The 23,559-nt window shown below is 47.9% G+C and overlaps 3 protein-coding genes across 3 annotated transcripts; 2 read left to right on the top strand and 1 right to left on the bottom strand.

Annotated features, from left to right (window-relative positions):
• Window positions 1–297: 297 nt before the first annotated feature.
• On the top strand, window positions 298–6,259 carry SERPINF2 (serpin peptidase inhibitor, clade F (alpha-2 antiplasmin, pigment epithelium derived factor), member 2). The gene is made up of 8 exons (XM_010085051.1): window positions 298–357; window positions 1,066–1,128; window positions 1,943–2,363; window positions 2,673–2,816; window positions 3,176–3,379; window positions 4,221–4,363; window positions 4,938–5,142; window positions 5,934–6,259. The coding sequence occupies exons 1-8, from the start codon at window positions 298–300 to the stop codon at window positions 6,257–6,259; spliced, it is 1,566 nt and encodes a 521-aa protein (XP_010083353.1).
• Window positions 6,260–13,184: 6,925 nt separating this feature from the next.
• Window positions 13,185–17,670, top strand: SERPINF1 (serpin peptidase inhibitor, clade F (alpha-2 antiplasmin, pigment epithelium derived factor), member 1). Its single transcript, XM_010085050.1, has 7 exons — window positions 13,185–13,268; window positions 13,678–13,879; window positions 13,959–14,114; window positions 14,896–15,099; window positions 15,889–16,031; window positions 16,668–16,878; window positions 17,259–17,670. The coding sequence occupies exons 1-7, from the start codon at window positions 13,191–13,193 to the stop codon at window positions 17,516–17,518; spliced, it is 1,254 nt and encodes a 417-aa protein (XP_010083352.1). The 5' UTR covers window positions 13,185–13,190; the 3' UTR covers window positions 17,519–17,670.
• Window positions 17,671–18,173: 503 nt separating this feature from the next.
• SMYD4 (SET and MYND domain containing 4) lies at window positions 18,174–23,501 on the bottom strand (the record flags this gene model as incomplete). Its single annotated transcript, XM_010085052.1, has 8 exons — window positions 18,174–18,488; window positions 19,212–19,335; window positions 19,469–19,585; window positions 20,027–20,159; window positions 20,836–21,002; window positions 21,311–21,493; window positions 21,793–22,942; window positions 23,412–23,501. Coding segments are annotated over 8 exons (2,115 nt in total), but the record flags the coding sequence as incomplete, so codon positions are not given.
• Between the last annotated feature and the right edge of the window lie 58 nt (window positions 23,502–23,559).

Here is a 23,559-nt window from a genome sequence, read left to right as displayed (position 1 = left end):
ACCTGCAGGATCGCAGCGGGAGAGCCTGGTGCAGGAGCCTGGCTGCGGTGACAGCTCTGCTCCGGCGCGGGTCCCTGTTCTTCTCTGATTTCGCTGCCTTGGCATCGGACCCAGGAGTCCTGTGTTGTTTCTTTGCAGCATTTGTTCATCTCCCTATTGCTTTCTGCAAGCTCCTGCGCCAACCTGTTTGGCCAGGTTGATAATTTTCTCCCTGTAGACCTGCAGAGGCTCAGCTTGCTGCTGCCAGGCAGCTGGAAATAACTTCTCTCCCTCGACTGGTCCTTCTGTTCCAGAAATATGGTGTTCCTCTGGGCTCTGGTGCTGCTCTGCCTCTCCGCTCTGCACAGTCACCTGGGGGTAAGTTCCTTCGCTCCAGCCATGGTGGGGTGGGCACAGCCCCCTCCCCAGCCAGCGAAGGGCAAGGGGAGCGAGGCGGCTCTCCTGCCCCAGAACACGGGGGGAATACCGCCCGACGCTCCTGCACGAGAAACCCAGGAAAGCAGATTGGGGCAGGATGCTGCTCCACTGCTATGGGGTTAGCCTCTGCCCCACTGCAGCAAGGTTTCTAATATTTTTCCCCTGCTGATGTAGCTGTGAATATTCTCATTATTCAAGTGGATTTCTGTAGAAAATCTTTGGAATCTTGGCTTCAACTGTATTTAGTGACCATGACCTTCAGGGGTTAACAGGAGGTTGTTTAATAACAGCTTTTTTTTTTTCTCTCCCATTTTAAATCTGGATCCCTGTCAGATCTGAGATTGCAAAACCACACTGATCACTCTCCAGGGGATACATTATTTTCTACCCTTCTGACCTAAATAAATCCAGAGTTCGCAATCTCTCCCAGCTTCCCCCTCCCCAGGCTGGACCCCACCACCTCTGGGTCTGCGTCCCACAGCCCTGCCCATGCTGGACCCAGACCGGTGCCAGTCTCTGACCTGGCCCCGTGGGAACGTGTTAGGAGTGGGAGCAGAGAAGACCTGACTCTGGAAATTCAGAGGAAATCATCTGGGACCTGACTTTGTTGGTTTTGTTGTTTGTTTGGTTTTTTTTTTCCCCCTACAGTTTTCTTCAGCACATGCCATTGAGCAAAAGCATCTCTTCTTAGACAAAGATGGGGAGCTGAAGGTAAGCAATGACCACTTCCACCCAAGGGGGCTGAAGTGATGCTGTGGTGTTTGCAATGGTTTTCCAGTTTGTCTTGAGATGGGATGAGCCCAGGCAGTGCCCAGGAGCCCAGTCCGGTGATGCTGCCCATGGAGCCTGGCTCTGACCGAGCAGCGCTCTGGCAGCAGAGGAATGTCATCCGGATGCAGGTGGGAACAGAGAGATCTGAGGAAGAACCCATGCGTTTGAGACCATGCAAATGTGAGGACAGTAGCGGCAGTGCTATAGGCTAAAGCCTAGAAAACTGGGAAATGGGGAAATTGGGAGAGAAGAGGGATGGAATAGAACAGACAAGTCAAGAAGAGACAGATGCCTGGAGGAGGGTTTGAGCAAAATGGCTCCAGGCTGCGGCAGCAGCAGAGGGTGTGACCGATGCAGGAGGCAGACTGGCCGTGCTGAGATGTGTGAGAGGAGGAGGTGAGAGCAAGGTTGGGGATGATGGATCTAGAAATGGTGAAGGCGCAGGACATGTGCTGAGCAGGTGGTGGCTCTCGCCCCCAAAGCGTGTCTGTTGGGCTCGTTTGCCTGGGGCAGGCACTGAGAGCAAGTGGAGGAGGAACCACCACGAGACCCTCGTTTGGTCCACTTTCCCAGGATGCAGGAACCTCTGCTTTCCAAACCCATTGAGGTGCTTTCAGCCTCAAGATCAAAAGGCAAACTGAAGTGAATACACCACCAGAGTAGCGAAGCTGGAGAGTTTTTGCAGTAAAACCCACGAGGGAAGATAGCGCCGTGTTCCTGCTTTCCCAGTGCCATCCTTCTCGTTTCTCCCCAGGACGTGAAAAGTGTTGGAGCTGTACAGTCTGCTCTGCAGGGAGCCATCCCAACCATGCCGAACGCAGAGCTGGCGGACGTTACCCAGGACAACTTCCAGCAGATTGATGGACCCATGTTACCTGTCGCCACCACGCTGCCAGGCTCGAGGAGTGACTGGAGCCCAGAAGGTGAAGAAGTCATCGCTGGGGCTGTGGGCTGTCGTGAACAGCAACCATCCGGGGACATTGCCTCTTCTGAAGAGGAAGGAGAGGCTGAAGATAAAAGCTGTGAGATAACTTGGAAGACAAGACGGAGGCTAGCAGATGGCTTGATGAGATTCAGCATCGATCTCCTGAGAGAGGTCCAGCTGGAGTCCAACAGAACCAATGTGATCCTGTCCCCCCTCAGCATCGCCCTCGCCCTGTCTCACCTGGCCCTGGGTAACGTCTTAGTTACAAAAGCGCCGGTTCCTGCCCTTCCCCATACCCCTTCCTGGAGGCACTAGGAACCAATGTGCCAAAGGCAAAGATGAAATACAGCTCCTTCTGCTTAATCTCACTCCTGCAGCTTTCATTAGGTGCAAAAACAATTGGAGCCGCCCTCCGTGCCCTGTGCTGAGGCTCCTACTCTCAGGTTTCTCCAGGCTCTTTTGTAAGGCACAGCGTGTTTTTAACAGGAGGCAGCTGGAGTAACATCCCTGTTCTCCACTACATGGGATGAACTAACAGGAATTTGACTTTGCTTTTTAGGAGCAGCAAACCAGACAGAGAAGCATTTGCTGGAGGCGATGCACCTGGAGCCGGTGCCCTGTCTCCACCACGTGCTGGGCTCCCTGCGCAGCAGACTCGCAGGATCCACCCTCAGCCTCGCCTCGCGTCTGTACCTGCAGAAAGGTGGGAGCTGGCACGAGGGGGTCCGTACTGGTGCAGGATAAAACTCCCGGTGGCAGAGAGTGATGGGGCACGCTGCCATGCTGGGAGACGGCTCTGTTTCCCTAAGCGCTCCTCCTGGGGAGTGTCATACCACTGAGCAAATTTTTTTGATGTCTGATGAGGTTGCCCAGAGAAGCTGTGGATGCCCCATCCCTGGAGGGGTTCAAGGCCAGGCTGGATGAGGCTTTGGGCAACCTGGGCTAGTGGGAGGTGTCCCTGCCCATGGCAGGGGGGTGGGACTGGATGATTTCTAAGGTCCTTTCCAGCCCAAACCATTCTGTGATTCTATGACTTGATGTAGAATTCTTCCCCTCTGCCAGGATTTGAAGTAAAAGAGAAGTTCCTGGAGGATTCAGAGAAATTCTACGGGGCAAAGCCCATGACCCTTTCTGGGATCAATGAGGACGACCTCGTAGCCATAAACCAGTGGGTAAAGGAGGCAACTAATGGGCAAATACCCACCTTCCTGCAGCAGCTCCCTGAAAACACCGTGATGCTCCTGCTCAATGCAATCCATTTCCACGGTGAGCTCCACACGCCTTACTTTTCAAGCCTGATCATCCACAGGAATAGTTAGAATCCTCCTAGTTTTCCGCCAGCGCTGTAGCTGAATGGCATCTCCTTCATTGCTTCCTGCTAGTCAATCTGCTCGTTCTTCTCTTGTACATCTGCCGTTCCTCTTGCTTAGATTTCTTTACAGCAACGATTCCCAACTGCTTCACATGTGCTAAAAATGTGACTTGACATCAGAACCAGAAGGCAGCAGGTGGAACCTGTAGTATTTTTGCCTCGTGGCTCAGGATCCCAGACAGCAGCACATCACTGCTCATCTTATCCAGGTCACACGCAGCTCAGGACACACCGACCCCAGAGCTCGGAGGCAGCTCCTGTGGATTTCTTTCTGACTACAGCAGGGTGGTCAGGCACATCTTCCCCTGTCAGTTCCCTGAGGGCTGTGCAGTCAAACACAGACCAAACACTTACTTCCAGTGTAAATTTACAATCCTTTTAGCTTGGTCTTGGAGCTCTGTTTCACCCTACGCAGCACAAAGGCAATACTTTTCATTTTTCAAAGCGCAAACATCCATTACTTTATCTTCATAGCCTTCAGGAATCTCCCACGCTGAGGCACAAGGATTAATCCTCGTTCTTTTTGTTATTTCATAGCCCCTCTCTGGAAGATAAGAGCTTACTGCTGTCAGGGCTTTTCCAGCCTTGGTACTGACTTCTCTTTGCTGTATTTCTACTTGCCTGGTTACTATCTGCCTTGTTGGAGAATTTACCATAGGAGGAACTTCAGCTAGGCAGTGTCTGTTTTCCTACCCAAATTTAACATAGTTGAATTCTAAACTTTTATTTTGATAGGGTTTTGGAGGAATAAGTTTGATCCTAGCTTCACTGGGCCAGATGTATTCCACCTTGACAATGAGTTCGTGGTCCCAGTCGAGATGATGAAAGCCCAGAAGTACTCCCTGAGCTGGTTTACACTCGAGTCCCAGGACATTCAGGTAGGGCTCTGTTAGGAGTGCTACAGGTTTTGATTGGAATTTCATCTTGCTGTTGTATTTCAATCACTGCAGCCGTTCTCTCCAGAAAAACAAATGCCTTTTAATAAACATAGCACACAAAAAATTAATCACCATCTTTTGTCCCTGCTTCTAGCAAGAATGTCGAATCTTTGTTCTCAGTCTCTAGGAAAAATCACAGACAGATATTCCCACTAAGTGGGAATGAATGGAGTTTTAAAGCTCTGAGTTAAATGAGGAAATATGCAAAGGAATTCCCTCAGGCAATGTACTGTTGGAGCCCTTCAGAATACAGCTGCTGCCGGAGCGGGTCCAATGTTTGCACATCGGGCTCCCACTCCGCCATGTGTTCCATCTTCACCAGTCACTGACGACACACTAATGCTGTTACTCCAACAAACTTTCTCCTCTGAAGAAATTCTCGTTCCCACAAGCTGTTTTCATCTCCTAGCTAGCTTGGCTCTGTAGCCCAATTAGAAAAAGACTAAATTAAAAGCACCACTTTCTGGACTTGCCTTCCTCTTCCATAAATTCTTCCCATTGGTTTCATTCCCAGGTGGCCAGGTTTCCTTTTAAGAGCAACATGAGTTTTGTGGTCATCGTGCCAAACCAGTACGCTTGGAATACCTCTCACGTGCTGGAGAACTTCCCTTATGACCAACTCTGCAGGCTTTTCCCCAGAGAGGTACCCACCACGGTGAAGATCCCCAAAATCAAATTGGACTACCAGCTGGAACTCAACAAGATTCTCAGTCAAATGGGTAAGACCTCGAAGAGGATTGGCACAGAATTAGTGAATCGGATTGATCTGTACGGCATCTGCTCGCTCAAAACTGCCATCCTTGTTTCTAAAGCTGTGCCTCACAGCTTGCTCCAGAGAACATCCAAACTTTTTCAACTCTTACTCCTCTCCTCCTCCTTTCTCTTTGCTTGCCTAGCACCAACTGTTTTGCTCCAACAAGATGGTACTCTAGAGAAGGCAGCATTCACACTTCCTCACAATCTTTACGAGTTCTTCCTATTCCCCTGTGTGTAGCCAAGACCAGCTTCCTCCTGTATGTCAACCTCCACCTCTGACTTTGTCATTTAACATAGTGGCCAGGACATAGACACTGCCAACAGAGAGAATGCAGATCACAAAACCTGGACCTGAGAGCTTACCAAAACCAAACGCTGCATTTCCAGATGAGAATAAATTAAGAGTTCACTTTGTTTTGCAGAATTGCTTAAAAAAGCCAATGTCTGTCGAAGTGTTTCCAGCCCAGCAAGAAAGAGCCTTCAGACTTGCTGCTGCTTTTTAAGGAAAGACTTAAGTTCTTTACTATTCTGAAAGAGGTGGACAAAGCACGTGAAAGCTGTTCTGGTTTTGGCACCCTCAGCTCTTCATACAGAGAGGGACTGGGGAACTTGGCTGGACTGCAGCTTTTGTTTCTCTAGCGTGCCAGTTCTGCAGACCTCCATGGGGGACAACACGTTCTTCAGACAGCTTTGAGGACAGTCAGAGCTGGTGGCACCAAATGGGAAAGGTTAACTTAGTCTCATTGCTCTGTAGGCCTCCAGGAGTTGTTCACGAGCCCAAACCTCCAGAAGATCGCAGAGGAGCCTCTCTTTGTATCCAGTGTACAACACCAGTCTACCCTGGAGCTTAAAGAAGATGGAGTGGAAGCATCTGCCGCTACCGGCGTCGCGATTTCACGCTCGGTCTCTGCCTTCAGCCTTGACCGGCCTTTTCTCTTCATTATCTTTGAAGATGAAACAGGCATCCCACTTTTTATAGGCAGTGTCCAGAACCCTAACCCCAATGCTGCTCCCCAGAGAAAAGAGCCACGGGACTCACTTGAAACAACAGAAGTCAATGAGAAACCCATGCCCAAATAAGAGAGGAGCAGAGCCTAAGTGTTCTGGGACTGCTACCTGACCCTTTGGACCAGCTAAGAGAGACCTCCTGACCCTGGAGTCCTCCCTCTGAGGCCTCAGGAGGCAATCCCGTGCTGTTTTCCTTCACAAGATCCCTAGAGACCCGTCCTGGGATAGCCCGTTCCAGCCTTGACGAGCTTTTCCAGGCTGGGGTTCCCCTCTGTTGAACCTGAAAAGCTTGCTCTTGCCTGGATTTCCCTTCCAGGGCTCTCAGACCTGGAAGGGAGACTTCCTTGTCCCCAGACTCTAATAAGGAGTCTTCATTAAGCTCTTATTAGAGTCCCGCATAGCCTGGAATCGTCGTTAGCATCTGGCAGCTTGGACAACAGCCAGGGATATTAATACGACTCTTCCTTCCGCGGTTCCTGTGAACATGCCTCCCTCCAAGCGTTCCTCTGAAAACTGTCTGTACCCACCTAGAAAATGACCTCTAGATCAACTGGACTAGTAACCAGTTGTCTTCTCTAGGATGTGTCACAGCCATTTCCAGGCACAGGCTCTTTTCAAAGATTCCCTCTTCCCACTCCTTGGCTACGGGGAATCTGATGCGGGAGGGTCTGCAGTGGGAAACCCCCTTGGATCCTTATCTCCAGCCCTTTTCCTGGGAAACTCTGGGTTCTTGGGTAATGATAGATTTTTTGAGACATATTTTATAAAGTGTTTTTTAGTAATTTTTATGTTGACAGAATAATAAAGAGGAAAGCAGAATATATTTGCTTAAGGTGTTGCATTGAAAGACCCTGCAGAGAAAGGAAGAAGGCACGCAACTGGAGTAATTGCAAAGATCGGGAGGAAAAAAGTCTGGGCATGGCAGGTGGAAAGACAGGAGGAGCTCTTGCAAAGGATCTGCTCTTTGCTCTACCTGTCCCAGAGCCCAGCCGGGGCTGTGGGGCGACATGGCTGATCTGTAAAGGCTGCCCAAGGACCAAGTCCAACAAGTTTTGGGCATCTCGCCTGCAGAGCGTGCGGGGAACACTCTGGGGCAGAGCTGGCTGTGTGCAACGGGCAGAATTCCTTGATTTAGGGCCTGAGCCCCGTGGCACACGGACAGAAGGGTGTTCTGCCTGCGAGCAGCATTGCAGTGATACGCAAGGATGAGACAGTCCATAACCTTTCTCTTGTGCAAAACCTGACCGCTGCTGGCATCCGCTAGGAGATTCAAAGGTGCTGATGTGGCATCTGCTACCTCCGATTTATTCTTCTCCTGGGATACTCCTGGCTCCACAGCACAATGCTAGGGATGGTTGGGACAGCTTCCAGGGGAAGGAAGGGCAGATTTTGATGCCTGGAGCTGAATGCCACTGCTTTTGCTCTGTTTTGGCAAAAGACCCTGTCCCGTTACAGCTCCACCTTTGAGATGGGCACAGCTCCCTGGGTCCTTGTTCTGAGGTACCAGAGCACGTTTGAAATAAGCTACCATCAAAGATTCTTGGGAACCCTTCACCCAACCAAGCCCTCCTAACACTTAAAAATATTAGTCTAACTCACCGTAGCCTGCCACGCTGCAGCTGTTTCTGTACAAAACAACTGCTGTCCATAGTAGATTCGGCTTCTGAACTCCCTCAGCCTCTGGGTAAAAAGGATGGTGCTCTGTTTTTGTGAAACTGCAGTTACAGATCACAAGGGCCATCCGTCTGGCTGTGTTTTCCTCCCTCGGGAAGTCTGCCTTCCCTCAAAGGAAGGAGCAGGATGCTTCTAGGAGCCTCCGTCCCTGAATAGTCTGCACCATCTGCTGGAATGAGAGCAGGACTGACTCACTAACTGGGACACTCGGGGAATAAAAAGTCCTGGCTCAAACCTGCAATTACAGGTTTCTTGCAGTCTAAAAGGGGAAGAACGGCTAAAGATAATGTCCACCCCTCTAACCAATGCAATGACACGTACCCTTCAAAAAGAGGGTGTAATTATGGGGCCGTGGAATTTTAACAAGTAAACCCACAAGAATCCAGCCCTAGAATGAGGGCAGAGCTCTAGCCCACAGGGAACATTTTAACTTATTTATTTATACAGATTCATTCCTAACATTCAGAAATACCAACCCATGCCTTTGGTAAGTCTCGCTTTGGCTACCGCAGCGCTAACCTACCTGAATTTCACCCTGTTGCACTGCAACCTGTGCAAAATTTGAAGTGCAAGTCTTCCTTTTTATGCCTCTGCCCTCCAGCTAGCCCTCTTCTGTAAAGGTTTTTTTCCCTTATTCTCAGTTTCCTGAACAGCTTGGTTCTTATTTCCTATTTTCCATCTTTCTGCCATCCCTCCTCCTACACGCTATTCTTGTCAAACTATTAATTTCATCTTATTTGACAGTACAGCAGCCCTCCACGACTGTGCTTTGCTGAACAAATTATCAGTTACGCCAACCTCAAGACTCTTTTTTCACTCCACCGATTCTCCAGAAGAGGCAGTTTGTAACATGCAAAGTCATATTAATGTCTCTGCTCAGGAATTTCCACTTTGCAATGCTCAGCTTTTCATTTTGACTGAGCTCTGTTCTGAAAAGACACGACTCGCACAGGGCATCTGCTCCATCGCTCATCTGCACCGCTGCTGGAGAATATCAAATAAGTCTCAATATCTGCAATATTCGATGTGTTTTTTCCTTACTGAAGCAAATTCCTATGAACACGAGCAGAACGTCTACAGCAGAGGTGAACACTGTTCAGACAGCATATTGCCTATCTTCAACCCAAACCAGAACAGCAGTAAGATGTTTGTATCGATTTAACAAAAGTGTTTAAGCCCTTGCACCTGGTTAGATGAATATAACGCACCAGGGACAGCCTTCACCTACAGGAATAAAGCTGGCTTTGCTCTGTAATAACCTTCTGTTCAACAGCCGCTCTGATTTAAGTGGTTTAAAACCAAACCTGTGTTTCAAACAGATAGGCTTTGCTTTGAAGGTACAGACGAGATGTAAAAACTTCTCTAGTGGTCCTTCCGTAAAGGGCATTTTAACACCACAAATAAGGTATCGAAAAGAGACAAAAACCACCAGGTGGTATCTCCACAGCCAACAGCCCCATTCTGGGGCTGAGGATGGAAGACTGACAAGTACAAACATCACTTGGCAGACGATTTCTCCCAGAGCAAGCTGAGAGCAGAGCTGTTACCCTCCTTGTTAGGAAGGGTAACCTTTGAAACCCTGACTAATCACAGGGCAGACTACTTGATTTGCTTTTCTGGCTTGCAAAGACAGCAGTGAGCGCTCCTCCAAACCCATCCTTTCCTCTGAGCAGAGGGACTGACTGTCTGAGCTCAGTGCCAGGACGTGAGTAACTCCTCATTACCCGGCAGCAGCAAGGCTGTCAGCCCGAAAAGGAGACGTCCCAGCGCAAGCCCAGGCTGGGGGCAATGACATTACCGGCTGCAATTTACTTTCCGCATTTCCAAGCAGACAAACAGCTGCCCTGGATCAGGCTAGCTACGTGTCCAGTTAGCCCAGTATCCTGGCTCTCCCAGTAGCCAGTAACAAACAACTGGGGGGGAAAAAAGCCAGGCATGAGTAGGGACAAGGAAAACCAACAGTTCCCTGGTCGTATCGCCCAGCTGCTGAGTCTGACCTTACGTCCAACCACTGTTAGCCTTGGGTGGACCTGTCTTCCACTAATTTGGTTTGGCTTGGTTTTTTTCACCCCCAAATCTATTTATCTTTCACCTTCTGCAATATCTAGTTACAATGAGTTTCACAATTTAATACTTCCGAAAAGTACACTCTCTTGATTTAAATGTGCACTGACGGGTGCTCCCCTCGAGTCTTCTGCTGCGGAAAATAACGAAACCCCTCTGCCCCGTGCCCTTCTCCAGACCATTTATTGTTCTGTAAGCTCCTACAACATTCTGTTAATTCATCTTTTTTACCAAGAGTCCTTGGCTTTTTAGTCTTTTTCTTTTTGGCCAAAAACTTTAAGCTAGTTGTGTTAATAACTTGCTGTTAACTAGTAACTATCACTGGGTAGGACCACTTCTGAATGTCCTCCCCTTAACTGCTTTAAACAGCAGCAGAATCCTGCTTCCACTTTACAAGTCTCTTCATTAAATCTTGGACATAAATCCCTTAAACACGGCTGCATTGACCATGCCTCTGAGGCAAAAGAAATGCAAACTGTGGGGATAAAAGACTCGCTCAGGCAGGGCAGGGAGCATTTGCCTCTCCAACCTGTGCTTTACCCGCTGGACTGGCCTCATCCCAGGGAGCACGCTGGTTTTGGAAGGCAGGGTTAAAAAGTTTCGTCCAGTTCATCAGAAAAATGGGAGCAGAGCACTTTAAGAGAGCCCTGGGAAGCTGTAACCTGAAGCCTGCCGAAGGCTGGGCTGCGGGAAGCTGCAAAAAGCAGATGTGGCCGCACCAACCCCGCAGAGTCCCCGAGTCGCACCCGCCGGCAGCCTGCGAGGACAGCGGCCGGGAGCAGCCCCAGGTAAGGGACAGGTCCCTGCCAGGGCAGGGGACAGTGGGCAGGGGCTGGGGAGCGCTCCCAGGACCTGGGAAACGGGAGGAGTGGTTCTTCTGCAGGTGTTAAAGGTGGGATTCCCACCCAAGGAGGGGTCTCACCAGGGGCTGGGAGCCAGCAGCATCCTAGGGCACCTCTCTGCCTCCGGGCTGAGCGTCCGTGGGAACCGGGGTGGGTTTCTGCCCTTCTCCCATCTGTGCTGCAGCTGGGAACACACTTTTTCCTTGTGAGGGTAAGGATTTTGATGATAGTCTGGTTCTCTAGAGCTAGTGATTGCAAGATGCTGCAGGAGTTAGTGCTGTGGGGTGGAGCGAGCACAGCGAGCAGTCTGAACTCGTGGGTACCCCTAAAATCAGAAGCCTTAATAAATAACGTGAGACTTGTACCGCTATAGATGGAAAGCAAAATGTTTCCTTTGCACCTGCAGGCCTTCACAAATAGGCAACTCCCAGGCACAAAGTTCGTTCTCAGCTTATTTCTCAAAGTTTTCTTCCTGTCCGTTCCCGACTGTAACACCACATGCTGCATGCTTTTGCTCCTTCTCTTTAAAGGCAGCCACAGATTTTAATATCATGCCTGAAACCATCCCACCTCTGCTCCAACCAAATTCTTCTCTCTGCATTTTTGGCTCCGGGCTAAGAGACATACAAATAGAATCCAGATGTTCAGGCCAATTCAAACGCAAAAGGCTTTGTCTTTCTAAAATGGAAATTGCTTTTTGGCAAAGTTGGAGAAATATGAAGCTGGTGACAGTACTGGCAAAAACAATACAGATCTGCAAAACCAATCTCCGCTCTCATGCTCCCAGGAGCTCAGTGTAGTTGGAAGCAGAGGTTGTGCTGAGATTATTATTTTTTTTTTCAGAGAAAAGGTTATGCTCCATGGAAAACCTTCACCTCTAAACTAGACTAGGCCAAACCTCTTCTGCCCAGCATGCAAGAGTACCGCTCAGTGTGGGCATCCCCACCAAGCCCTCACTAAGACCTCTTAGACTCACGCAGTGCTTCTGTCACCGCTCTTTCAACGTGGTGCCTATTCATTGCAAAACTCCACAACAGTATGAGCAATCCCAACATTATATCCACTATCATACCACCAAACGTGTTGGTTTGTCCCAGTAAATCCTCTTGATGCACATCATCTGCACCAGAATAGCTCCTCTGCTCCACAGCAGGGTAGCAGCAGGTCACAGGATGCAAGTGCCCAGGGAAACGCGGGTACTGCTGCTGTGTTACGCTGTCTAAACACAGATGAAAGCTTAAAACCTCCACTGTGGCACCTTCTTCTCCAAGGCAGAACCATCTCCAGAAGAAAAGGGTTTTAGCAGGAAAGGGAAACAGTGAACTTGCCTTTCCCTGAAGTCAAACCTCTGCCTGAACACACTGGGTCCTGCACTGGGGCTGTTGTAGCCACGTGGCTTTAAGTTGTATTTCTACCAGCAGAGATGTTTCCTTTATAGCTGAAGTTAATCTGAAACACATGTTTTTCTCCTCCTTCACTAGATGCCTGGATCATAGGGGTTAGTTAAATACAACCCTCTTCCTTTAATTTCTGGGAATCTATATAAACATTGCTTCAGAGCAGCCTCGGTGGCGTCTGTTCCCGGGTAGCTCTGGTTTCCCCACAGTGAAACGCTGGGTTACACGCTGCCCTTTGGACCAGACAGAGCTGTCTGGAAGGGCCACATGTGCCAATACTGGAGTGACAAAAAGTGGATTCCACAGACGGAACAGCTTTGGGGAGTTTGGTACTCTTCTCCCACCTCCATTAAAAATATTGAATATACTAAACTCTGTCTTTCACTTCTTTAGATCTGCCCCAGCATTCAGTATTTACTCCCAGCCCCTTTCCTTACTGTCTTTTAAGAAAGTTTTTCTACTTTCTACTTTATTGAATTGCAGATAAGAAGCAAAGGATGCACAGAGGCTGTACAGCCTCCCAGGTACACACAGACACCAGAAACAGGACAAACTACTCCGTGAGGCAGGTAACTTGCATAGCAGAGCAGTAACCAGATGGTTTCATCTTCTGCCCCATTCAACAATATGGACTTGCTACCTTTTATAAATTAAGTACTGGATTTTTTTAAAAGTCTAAAACTCAGAAGATATGATTTAGTGCTTTCCTGGACCTTGGCACTTGGTAAGTGCCAGCATCAGTGTGGTCTGGGCCACACACATCTGCTTTTGTGCTCAGGCACACACAGGCATGGGTGCTTGCCCATTTTTAAAGTCACTGGGGCCAGCCTGGCTGAATACTTCAAAGGAGAGAAGAAGAAAACCCAGCTAAGATGAGGTGTGCGTTTCCCAGCTGGGAAGGACAAACAGCAGCGTGTGTCATTGCAGTTCCTGTCCCAAGCAGGTACAAGGAGTAGCAGCAGCATAGATGTATTTGCTCAGTTGCTCAAACAACCTCTGTCATGTTCTTACTCTACAGGTTCAGGCATGCAGGTTCCAGTGGTTCTCCTCTTCCTGGGTCTCTTGACTGTCCCAAGTAGATCCCAGAACTTGGCTACTGAGCAGGTGAGTAGGAGACAAGAGCAGAGAATGAGGGAGAGATACTTGGAGTAGGCAATTTAATTTTAGAGAATCTTATGGAAGGATTAAGCACTACCCTCCTAAGTTACTAGGATTTTATTTAGTAACATAAGGAGACTAACTCCTGCTTTACCTAAATAAAACCACAGTAGTTACATCAGGGGATGTGAGGCAGAAAGAGTGGATTCCAGTCTGAGCGCTGCCTTCGGCTTTACTGGGACACTTTAAAGTCAAGTCACTGTTCCTACGCACTCTCTATCAGTAAGATCACGCCGGTATCTCTGTGGATCATAGGAGAGTGTCTGTAGACTGCAAGCCTTTGAAACCTTTACCACAACTGTACCAGCCCTTGTAAACTTGCAAGTCTAACCAAAGCGCTCCCTGTACCTGCTAGAACTCTGCCACCGCTGATGGAGCTAACGCTGGCGAGGTCGAAGAGGAAGATCCGTTCTATAAGAGCCCCGTGAACAAGCTGGCAGCTGCAGTCTCCAACTTTGGCTATGACCTGTACCGCCAGCAATCCAGCCGGACAGCCGCTGCCAACGTGCTGCTGTCTCCGTTCAGCCTGGCTACTGCACTTTCCGGTCTCTTGCTTGGTGAGTTCCTGCTCCTTCTGCTCTCATGCTGTTTGGCTCGACAGGCCTTCCCTCATACTGTTGCCCTTGTTGTTGGCAGGGGCTGGAGAACGAACAGAAGATGTGATTTCTCGTGCTCTCTTCTATGATCTGCTGAACAAAGCTGAGGTCCACGACACTTACAAGGACCTGCTGAGCAGCGTGACGGCACCAGAGAAGAGCATGAAAAGTGCCTCCCGTATCATCTTGGAGAAAAGTAAAAGTCCTTCTTCCCCTCTGTCAAAATTTATCTAAATAATTAGCAGCAGGTAGAACACACTGAATAACACCACGCTAACAGCCTTGGCTCTGACACTCTGTTGAGACAGGATGCAGACAGTGCATGGAATGCTGTTGCTGCTCCAGAAAAAGCCTGGAAGGTTTGTGTGCACATAAATAAAAGACCAGACTTATGCACACAAAGACACTGGTGACAGAGCAGCTAGCAGGCGGAAGACCTAGAAGAAACCTGCTGAGAATTTTGCCTTCACTCTAGGTTTCCTGGCAGGTGCCTCTAATTTCCAGGAACCACAAAACACATTTTCTATTTGTGATAGCATTCAGCCATATTCCTTTGTTTAATTCCTTGCAAAGCTGTTTGAAATGTCTGCTTTTGACATGCAACGAACATCTGTTGAGAAAGCCAAGGCTATCTTTTGGAGCCTGCTGGTTCCAAGAATCCTGTGTGAGCCGTACTCAAAAAGCAATCTGGAGAAAGAAGAAAGACTGATTTAGGAACAGCTGCGTCCAAGCCTGCTGTTCTTATCTCCCTTCTTTTCTTTGCAGGAGAGTTATCCCATGCTCCAGCATGGGTGGCTATAGGATTTGGATCAGTTTTCTCCATGTGCCTTCAGTCATTCTTCAAAGCAGGTTTCTGTACACACACAGCCACAGATGTTTTACGGGACAACTGCTGCTGGGCTTTGGATTGCAATCTGCTGCCTTGAGATTGTTGTGATAAGGGAGCTAGCTGCAATATTGATCTTTTTGTTCCCCAGGACTGAGGGTGAAGCCTGGTTTTCCCAGCCAACTAGAGAAGTCCTACAAGATGCGTCTGAGGGCACTAAGTGGCAATACCCAGTTAGACCTCCAAGAAATCAACAGCTGGGTACGGCAGCAGACCAAGGGACGGATTATGCGGTTTATGAAGGACATGCCCGCAGATGTCAGTATTCTCCTTGCTGGGGCTGCTTACTTCAAGGGTAAGAATGTTGTGTATGTGGTTATGGAAAGGGTCTATAAAGAACACGTTAGAAGAGATGTGAGGGAATGCTCTCACTTCCAATGGAGCAAACAGGCTGCCAAAGAGACAGACCCTAAGAAGAAAGTGTTTGAGAACATTTAGTAAAGAAGAAAAAAAAAAAGCATGCTACCTGAACAGAAATAGTCCTCAAGGGAGGAATTATTACTCTTGGGAAGCTGAATCTTGACCTGTTTGCAGTAAGAGACCAGAAAAGAAAGTTCACACTCACAAAACTTCACAGCAAGAGACAGAATATTCCCATTTTGGGAAGGCACAGCTTAAAGACTGCACTGAGCCTTTTTACCACTGCAGAGGGAGGTACTAGAGAGCTGTTCTAGAACATGCTGTAAGCCAGTGGCCTGGAGAATTACTGCCGAGAGACAAGGAGCAAAATAAAGGGCAGGGAGAGAAGCACTTTATATGCATTGACACAACTGTAACCCTTTAGAATAGTTTTGTAATTACATAAGTAAACATCAGCTTCCCAATAGCTACTCCACCCATACACTGGCTTGATTTTTATTCCCCATTTAGCCAATTCTCAGATGGAAAGGAGGGGCCAAAGAGTGGCAGTAAATCAGTAGCTCCCATCAGTTTATTTCCATCTCTATCATTATTCAGTTATGGCTCAACTCTTAAAGCACAAATACTGGATATATAAAGCACAAGATTAGTCAGCCACAGACGCAAGCCTGGTTTCATATGCTATTATTCCAGAAAATCCTCCATTTTATCTTTTAAAAAACAGGGACATGGAAAACCAAGTTTGACTCTAAGAAGACTGCCCTGAAGGACTTCCATCTCGATGAGGGCAGAACTGTGAAGGTGTCCATGATGTCAGACCCCAAAGCCATCCTGCGTTATGGTTTTGACTCAGAACTCAACTGCAAGGTCAGAAAATATTGCACAAAATCTCCCAAACCTATTGAGGAACAGACTCAGCTACACTTACCTGTTAACCCTTTCCAGAAACCAGCCTTGCTCTTCCCATCAGGCTGGTTTTGCAATCCCTATTTTGAAAGGCAGGGTGTTGATTCATCAAATACCCTACTTCTCCATTGGTTATGTGACAAGTAGTCCAGAATTTAAATAATGCACAGGTCCTACGAGCCTGTATTGCTTGACCTAAAGTTGGGCAAGAAGGGCAGGGCACACTCCTCAGAACTGTTCCATCTCTCTCTCTTTCCACAAATCTTTCACTGTAGCATGAGCTCAAAGGTGTTCCAGCTGAGAATCCCCCAAAGCAATGCTGCAGTTCACTGCAGGATTCAACAGGTGAGGGAGAGCTCCTGCCATGGAATAGCTGAAAGGGCGCAGCAGAGGTTGATGAAAGCCTGGGCACCTGAGGGGTCAGGAAGCATCATGTCCAATAAAAGCAAACAGGGAAGAAGACAAAATGTTTACTGTTAAGGCTGACCAGGCAGTTGAGATTCAGGCCTGTGCCTGATATGGGGTGGGTAAAACCTTTTATTATAGATTATTAATTATTGATTATTAAACCTTTCTTATTTATAACTGGCCTTCCAGATTGCCCAGCTACCACTGACAGAGGGAATCAGTGCCATGTTCTTCCTGCCTACGAAGGTGACCCAGAATATGACTCTAATTGAGGAAAGCCTGACTTCTGAGTTCATCCATGATGTAGACAGAGAGCTGAAGACAGTCCACGCTGTGCTAAGCTTGCCCAAACTAAAGCTGAACTATGAAGAGGCACTTGGCAGCACACTAAAGGAGACAAGTATGTACATCCCACACCCTGTACAGACTGCCAGGGCTCAAAGCAGTGGGCAAGTTGCTGCCTGCTCTCAGAAGAATATGAAGCTAGTGGGTTATTAGTTAGGTCTTGCTGTTGGTCTGTAGAGATTTCACCAGCAACTAAATCACCTGGGTCCAGGACTCCTCAACTTTCTATCAGGTATTTCCACCAAGCTCAGACAACGCTTCTGAGACTGAGATGCAGAAGCTCAGTACAAACAGATGTGAGGTTCTTCTCCCCGTTACCACCAATAAACTCTGCCAGAGCAGCTCCATGCCCTCCTGGATCACAGCATTAGCAGTACTGCTCCCCCAGCTAAAAGCACAGATTGCAGCTAATGGAATTGTCTTTCTTTCCTGCAGGGCTCCAATCACTTTTCACATCACCTGATTTTAACAAGATTTCTGCCAAACCGATTAAGCTGTCTCATGTGCAACACAAGGCAATTCTGGAGCTTAGTGAAGATGGGGAAAGATCCACACCAAATCCTGAAGTGAATGCTGCTCGTCTGACCTTCCCCATAGAATATCACGTGGACAGACCTTTCCTTCTTGTACTGCGAGATGATACCACTGGAACCCTCCTCTTTATTGGGAAGATCCTGGATCCCAGGAGTGTTTAGATTCCTTCACAATAATCTGCAATGGTAGGGCCCAAATGGAAAGGGTGGTGGTATTGGGAGGGATACTGGCTCCCTGCTCTGCTGCACAAAGACACAACTTGCAAATCTTATACCTTCATTCTGCAATAAAAGAGCTTTTGCTATTAATTTCAGCAAGCCCCAGTATTCTCCCTTGAAAGATTGTCTGCGTACATCATATAACTTCACACTCCCATTTTCCCCAGCTGAGCCACAATGCAGTTCTGTGTCCTAAATGCAAGCATCCGTTGGTGTATACTGCGTTTTTCCCTATCTTGTCTTCCAGCCTGACACTGGTTGTTTATCCTGAATCCCTCATCACCAAAACATCTGCGCTGGCAGCCCTCCGAGTTCTGCGTGGCCCCCTCTTACAGCTTGTAAGTTTGCACCTCCCAACCTGCTGCCTCACCCATTCCAACCACGTACGGCAAGAATGGAAGTGCTTCACAGCATTAGAAATAAAAGGCAGCGTGGTCTGGATGACTGCCTGTTCACGACCAACAGGATGGCACACATGGGAGATTCCCATCTCCAGAAACACAGGCATACACAAGCATCTCGAACATTTGCTTCAAACCCACATGCAGAAATGATATGACAGCACCTATTCCCACCATACACACACAGACCCCTCAGGTTAGAATTGGTCATTTTATTTATAACAACCTCACTAAAAGGCATTTCAGATTTCATTCAAGTTATTGTTACACTTGATTTTCCAGCTTGTGCTTAATGACTACCTTACCACATGAAACTTAGCTTTGATGAAAGATCACATTGCAGCTTCCTTTGACAGGGAAATTAAGTCCTCTGCAGGATGCTTCTGGGAAGTTCTAACAGACAGGTCTTCATCTCTTCTAGTTCCTGGATCTGAGTACTCTGAGGACCACTGTGCACTGACAAAATCTTCTCTGCTCTTTGAATCGTGCTCAGAGCTTCAGAAACTGCAAATCTGAAACAGGAAGAGAATAAGAACAGAGTATACAAAATACGTCATTCAGCTCCCTTGACTTCCACAACCTTCAATCCCTTCCCAACTAAAACCTAAACCTCTTCATGGGTATAGATCCTGCCCTCCACTGCCTTTGAGCACCAGGGAAATAGTGTATGCTTCAGCTGTAGGGAGGATGGGGAGAGAAAAAGATGGGGAGAAAAAAGGAGACGAACAAAAACCTAAAACATGATCTTTGAGTACAGGTACACACTGCTTCCTCACTGCAGCTCCTGCTAAAATTAATTTAGTTAAAGGGAGGTGTTGTTGGATTTGCAGAAGCAGTCGGGGAATTTGCTTGCCAAAAGAGGGCCAAAATGAAGCAAGAGGATTTTATTTCCTCCTTTGAAAATATGTCAGCAACATTGCACAACTGAGGTGTAAACACCAAGGGTGACCAATTGTCAAAATAAAACAGTAGGAGGGGCAATAAATGGAGCCAGGAAGTAAAGAATAGAGGGGCACAAAGCAGAGATAGGAGTCCAAAGAGAGTCACAAGGACTATGGGAACCTCAATGGGGTTAATGAACTTGCACTTGAGCAATGGCCAACTTTTGTACCTGTGCCAGACGGCCCAGGGTTCTGCGAGACACCCTGCAAGGTGCCAAGAACCTCCTGCCATGATATCACGTCAGACACACAGGAGCAGTGCAGGGAAGGGACAGAGAATGAAAGCAAATTTACCCATTGAAGAGAATTTGTGCCAGCTTGAAAAGTTCATGACCCATTTCTACACTTGATGGCCCGTGATGCATTTCCACAATCTCAATACTCCTCTTCAGGTGTCTGGCTGCATCCTGCCACTTCCCTGATGGCAAAAAAACCAAACCAAAACAAAAAAAAAAAAAAAAAAAGAGAAAAAAGTGAAAGGGCTATTCAGGGAAAAGGCTAGTCATGTTAAATTCAAAGTTCAGAAAACTAGAGAGAAGACAATGCCCTACCAAGAGTAGCATAGACCTGTGCCAGATGATCCTCCATCTCTCCCATCAGCAAATGCTCTGGAGACAAGAAGTTTCCAGCATCCACCTGACACTTCAGGAGCTTTTTGATAGCCTGATCTATAACAAAACAGGGTATAAAATTAATCCTACTGGCCAGTCTCCAGCTTTCCATGATCCATGAAATAACATCAGCCCAATCTCACCTCTGCACCTTACACAGCTAGATTTGGATTTGGTTAGGATTCAACATCGACTTCATCTGCAACCCCGCTTACTCGAACGCGGCGTTGGCCTGACTCCCTCAAGGAGAGCGAGGCCTGGGAACGCACAACTCCTGTGTCACCCCGAGTTCTTTTAGTTACTATGGAACAACGTGTGACTTAGATTAACACCCGGATCAGGGGTATAAAAAACCTAATGCTCAAGTCCCCAGGGACACCAGGCTGCATGCCAGAAGACCCCAACCGCACAAGCAACAGTGCCATCTGATGGCTAGAACTCCATCTGCCGATGTGTACTCATTAGCTGCTGACCTTAAAGTAGAAAGCTGAGCCTTACCAGCCTTCCTGGCTCTTAGCAGTTCTAATGCTTTCTTGATCTGTTGCTGAAGGTCCTGTAAACGGTGTGACAGGCTCTCCCTGCTGACTGAGATTGCACAAGCTTCACTTGAACAACGAAGCACGTCTTCCCCCTGTGGAAATCATCGCTTTCACATTCAACTCAAAGGTTATTTCCCATCTCCGTTATCTCTGTATTGGGTTATAGAGATGCTAAATTGCTTCTCAGTTGCATTCATTAAACAAAGTGACTTGCTCGTAAATTGCTATTAGCTTATTCAATTTTATGAGAAACTTCCAGGAATAGCTATGACTATGCGAGCTATAGATCAGGCCAAAGCAGGGTCATGTGCTACACAGCTCATGTTCATACAAAATACATACTACATTGACTTCTCCCCATCTAACCCACACTACGTGCTGTTTTCATTTACATCCTCTGAACTGCAGACTGTGGGACCCTCTCTACATACAGCCCCCGGGTGTACACCTTCTGTTCTGGACTCCAGGCCTCCGTTTTCTTTCCTAAATATCCCCCTTTCCCTAGTCCACAGTCCTGGTATTACAAAGTTCCTTCATCAAGTTCAAAGGGATTTTAACTTGCTGTTAAAGGCATTATTTTCCCTATAATGCTGCAAGAGTGACATACAGAACATTACCAGAGCCCTGCTGAGAACAGTCGTGACTCTACAGGGCCTTTTGCGTTCTGAGCAGAGATCAGGGACTGAGGTCTTTAACTCTTGACTTTCCCAGAGAGCCAAACCTTACGCTTCCCAATAAGTTATACAATCATAAACATGGAAGAACTACCTGCATTGGAGCCTGGCAGCTAGGACAGCAGAATGAGTTTCTTAGGGACACCGTGCTCTTGACATCAGCCTCTAACTCATCCAGGCATGCCTCACAGCGACACTCAAAGAAATACTGACTGAGAAGCTGTTGTCTCTCAGCAACCCTCATTCTACATCGGTGAGGCCCTGCAAAGGGATGGCAAAGGTAGAAATCTCTGAACAGGTACAGTTCTTACATCAGACTAAATCTATCTTTGTTATAATTGAGACCAGATACATCATCCTTTGGAGAGGACATAACTGGAGACTGAAAATGTAGCAGTGGGCTCAGGAGAGAAAATCTTGCATTGACATATTTGATCAAGGCTTATACACAAGCAAAGACTCTGGCAACATTATACTGGGAATTATGATATTAATAGCAGTACATTAGCATGCCAAGTAGAGGTGAAAGGATGTCTGTGCCTTGAGACAAACAGAGAGGCAATACTTACCATAGCAATGGAAAATCTCTTGGCCGCTTGGGATCGGCTGTGATGCCCTGACAGTGGCAGCTGTCCCACTAAATGACACGCTGATATTAGGACAGCACGAATGGTTCAGAAGGCTGAGGACAGGAAAGAAGGCTGTCGCCAGGCGCACAGGCTTCTTATTTACAACAGCACCATCTCCGGACTCTAAAGACAGAGGAAAAACAAGTAGGTTGAGAACAAACGCTCAGTAATGCACGCAACTTATGCAATGAGCACTGTGACCAACTGCAGATAGCAGCAGAAGGGTTTCTGGTATACTGCTGCAATAAATAATAGCTACACACCCTCTACATGTACACCAAGAACAGCCCAGCATAGGATAGGCCATTAAATTTTAAGCAAGTGCAACGGAAGCCTTTTACAACTGATAATTCAATCTTTTCACTTCACACAAGATAGATGAGCAAGGACAACAGAGAAGGGCTTAAAAGCTTTTATCTCACCTGACTCCTGCATCACAGTGATTGCTTGTGCATTACACTGCAGCTGCAACACATGCCTCAGCATCGCTTCTGCCACAGTCTTCAGCTCCGGAGACAATTCATCTGATGTTTTTTCACATGTCTTCGGTTTGGACCACTTCTCAGACGATTCCTGATTCAAAACAGCAGATTCTAGGCCAGTCTCTTGCAGCTGTTTGCATATAGCTACTACACTCAGCATGCAAAGGAACTTATGTTCAGGGCTGTGCTTCTCAGCATGTGGCAAAAGGCTGAACACAGCTTGGTAAGAACTCTGGTACTGACCGTTGTCGTTACAACCAGGGATACCTCTAGGAACAGCTCTTTTATCTGGTGCCTCACTGGGATGTTTGCATCTCGCCTCAGGGTTATGAAGGTCCTTGTCATCATCATGGGACCATTTCACGAGCCTGCTAACCTCTGCAAACCCCGCCAGCAGAACAGTCCTCAAGGCAACGTGGCAGAAGACCCCTAACGTGAGAAGCAGCGCACCCAGGGAGCACTCTGTCCTGTGGTACTGCTCCCACGCCACGTCTGCACAGTTCTGGCTGCAGTACTTTGCATAACTGCACCCACAGCAAGGCACCGAGGCTAAGAGCTGCCTCAGACAACGGTGGCAATAAAGATCTGCATTAGTGACTCGAGTATCCCACGCTGTTTCACTGCTCTCCTGCAGAAAGCTCTCCCCTGGGCAGAGCACGCTCACAAAGGCCTCCTCTTTCAACAGGCTCTGTCCTGGCAGGATGTCCTGGGAGGCCACCAAGTGACGTCCTCTCTCTATATCAAACTTCAAGCTCAAAGATGAAGATGCACCTGATATACTGTCATTCTCTTCCCAGATCTCTGACTTTCTCTGAACATCACCACACGCTTCTTGTCCAGTCTCTGGACAACTCTCTTTCTCATGTATTTTCACCTTCAGTTGATCTAACTTTTTGAGCAGTGTCTGGTGTGTAGGGCTAGTTATGATCCCATCCATAGCAATTTTATTCTCCACCACGCTGAGAGCGTCTACTGCATCCTGTAACCTCCCCAAACACAGCAGACATTCAGCTTTCCGCAGCAAGACCTTGGGCAGCAGCCTGTCTGGATAGCCATGACTTTCAGCCCTGGCAATATCTTCTAAACAAACCTAGAAACAAAGACAAGAGCCTTTTAAATGTAAAAAAACCCGCCCCAAACTTGAACAAGCTTGAAAGCCACCTGAGACTCATGGTCTTTTATTCCATCTAAGATGGAGAATATTTGAATAAAACTATGTTAATCAGCAAAATCCCTGTCCAGAGCCAATCTGTTGGCCAAATAAAGCCTCCTGATGCAGAATAAGACAGAAAGCAAGAACCTTTTAGAAAGTTTAAGTAACGATAGATGCTTCAAGCACTTTGGGAGCACGGCAGCCTCTTATTCTGACAACCACATACCCCTCATGGCAGGGTTGGAAGAAGCACCCCCCAGACCCTGGTTTTTTTTTTCAGATTCTGCTTGGGCTCTTGGCCCCCCCCCCCAGTCCCGGGAGGGCCTCAGGCCACCCTCTGGGGGTACAGAATTGCTCGGGGGACACCCAGGAGCTCGGGGGGGTCCCACCACCCCCCAGCTCTTACCTCAAAGTGCCCGAGGTGGAAGAGCGCAGCGGAGCGGTTGGCGAAGCAGACGGAGACCCCGGGGCTGCCGGGGGGCTCGTGGGACGCCGCCTGAGGAGAACAGATCGCTGCGGGGCCTGCGGGACGCCCCCTCCCCGGGGGATCCCCT

Source organism: Pterocles gutturalis, unplaced genomic scaffold (genome assembly GCF_000699245.1).
Source record: "Pterocles gutturalis isolate BGI_N339 unplaced genomic scaffold, ASM69924v1 scaffold29945, whole genome shotgun sequence".
Taxonomy (NCBI): Eukaryota; Metazoa; Chordata; class Aves; order Pterocliformes; family Pteroclidae; genus Pterocles; species Pterocles gutturalis.
This window is presented reverse-complemented; position numbering and strand designations above follow the sequence as displayed.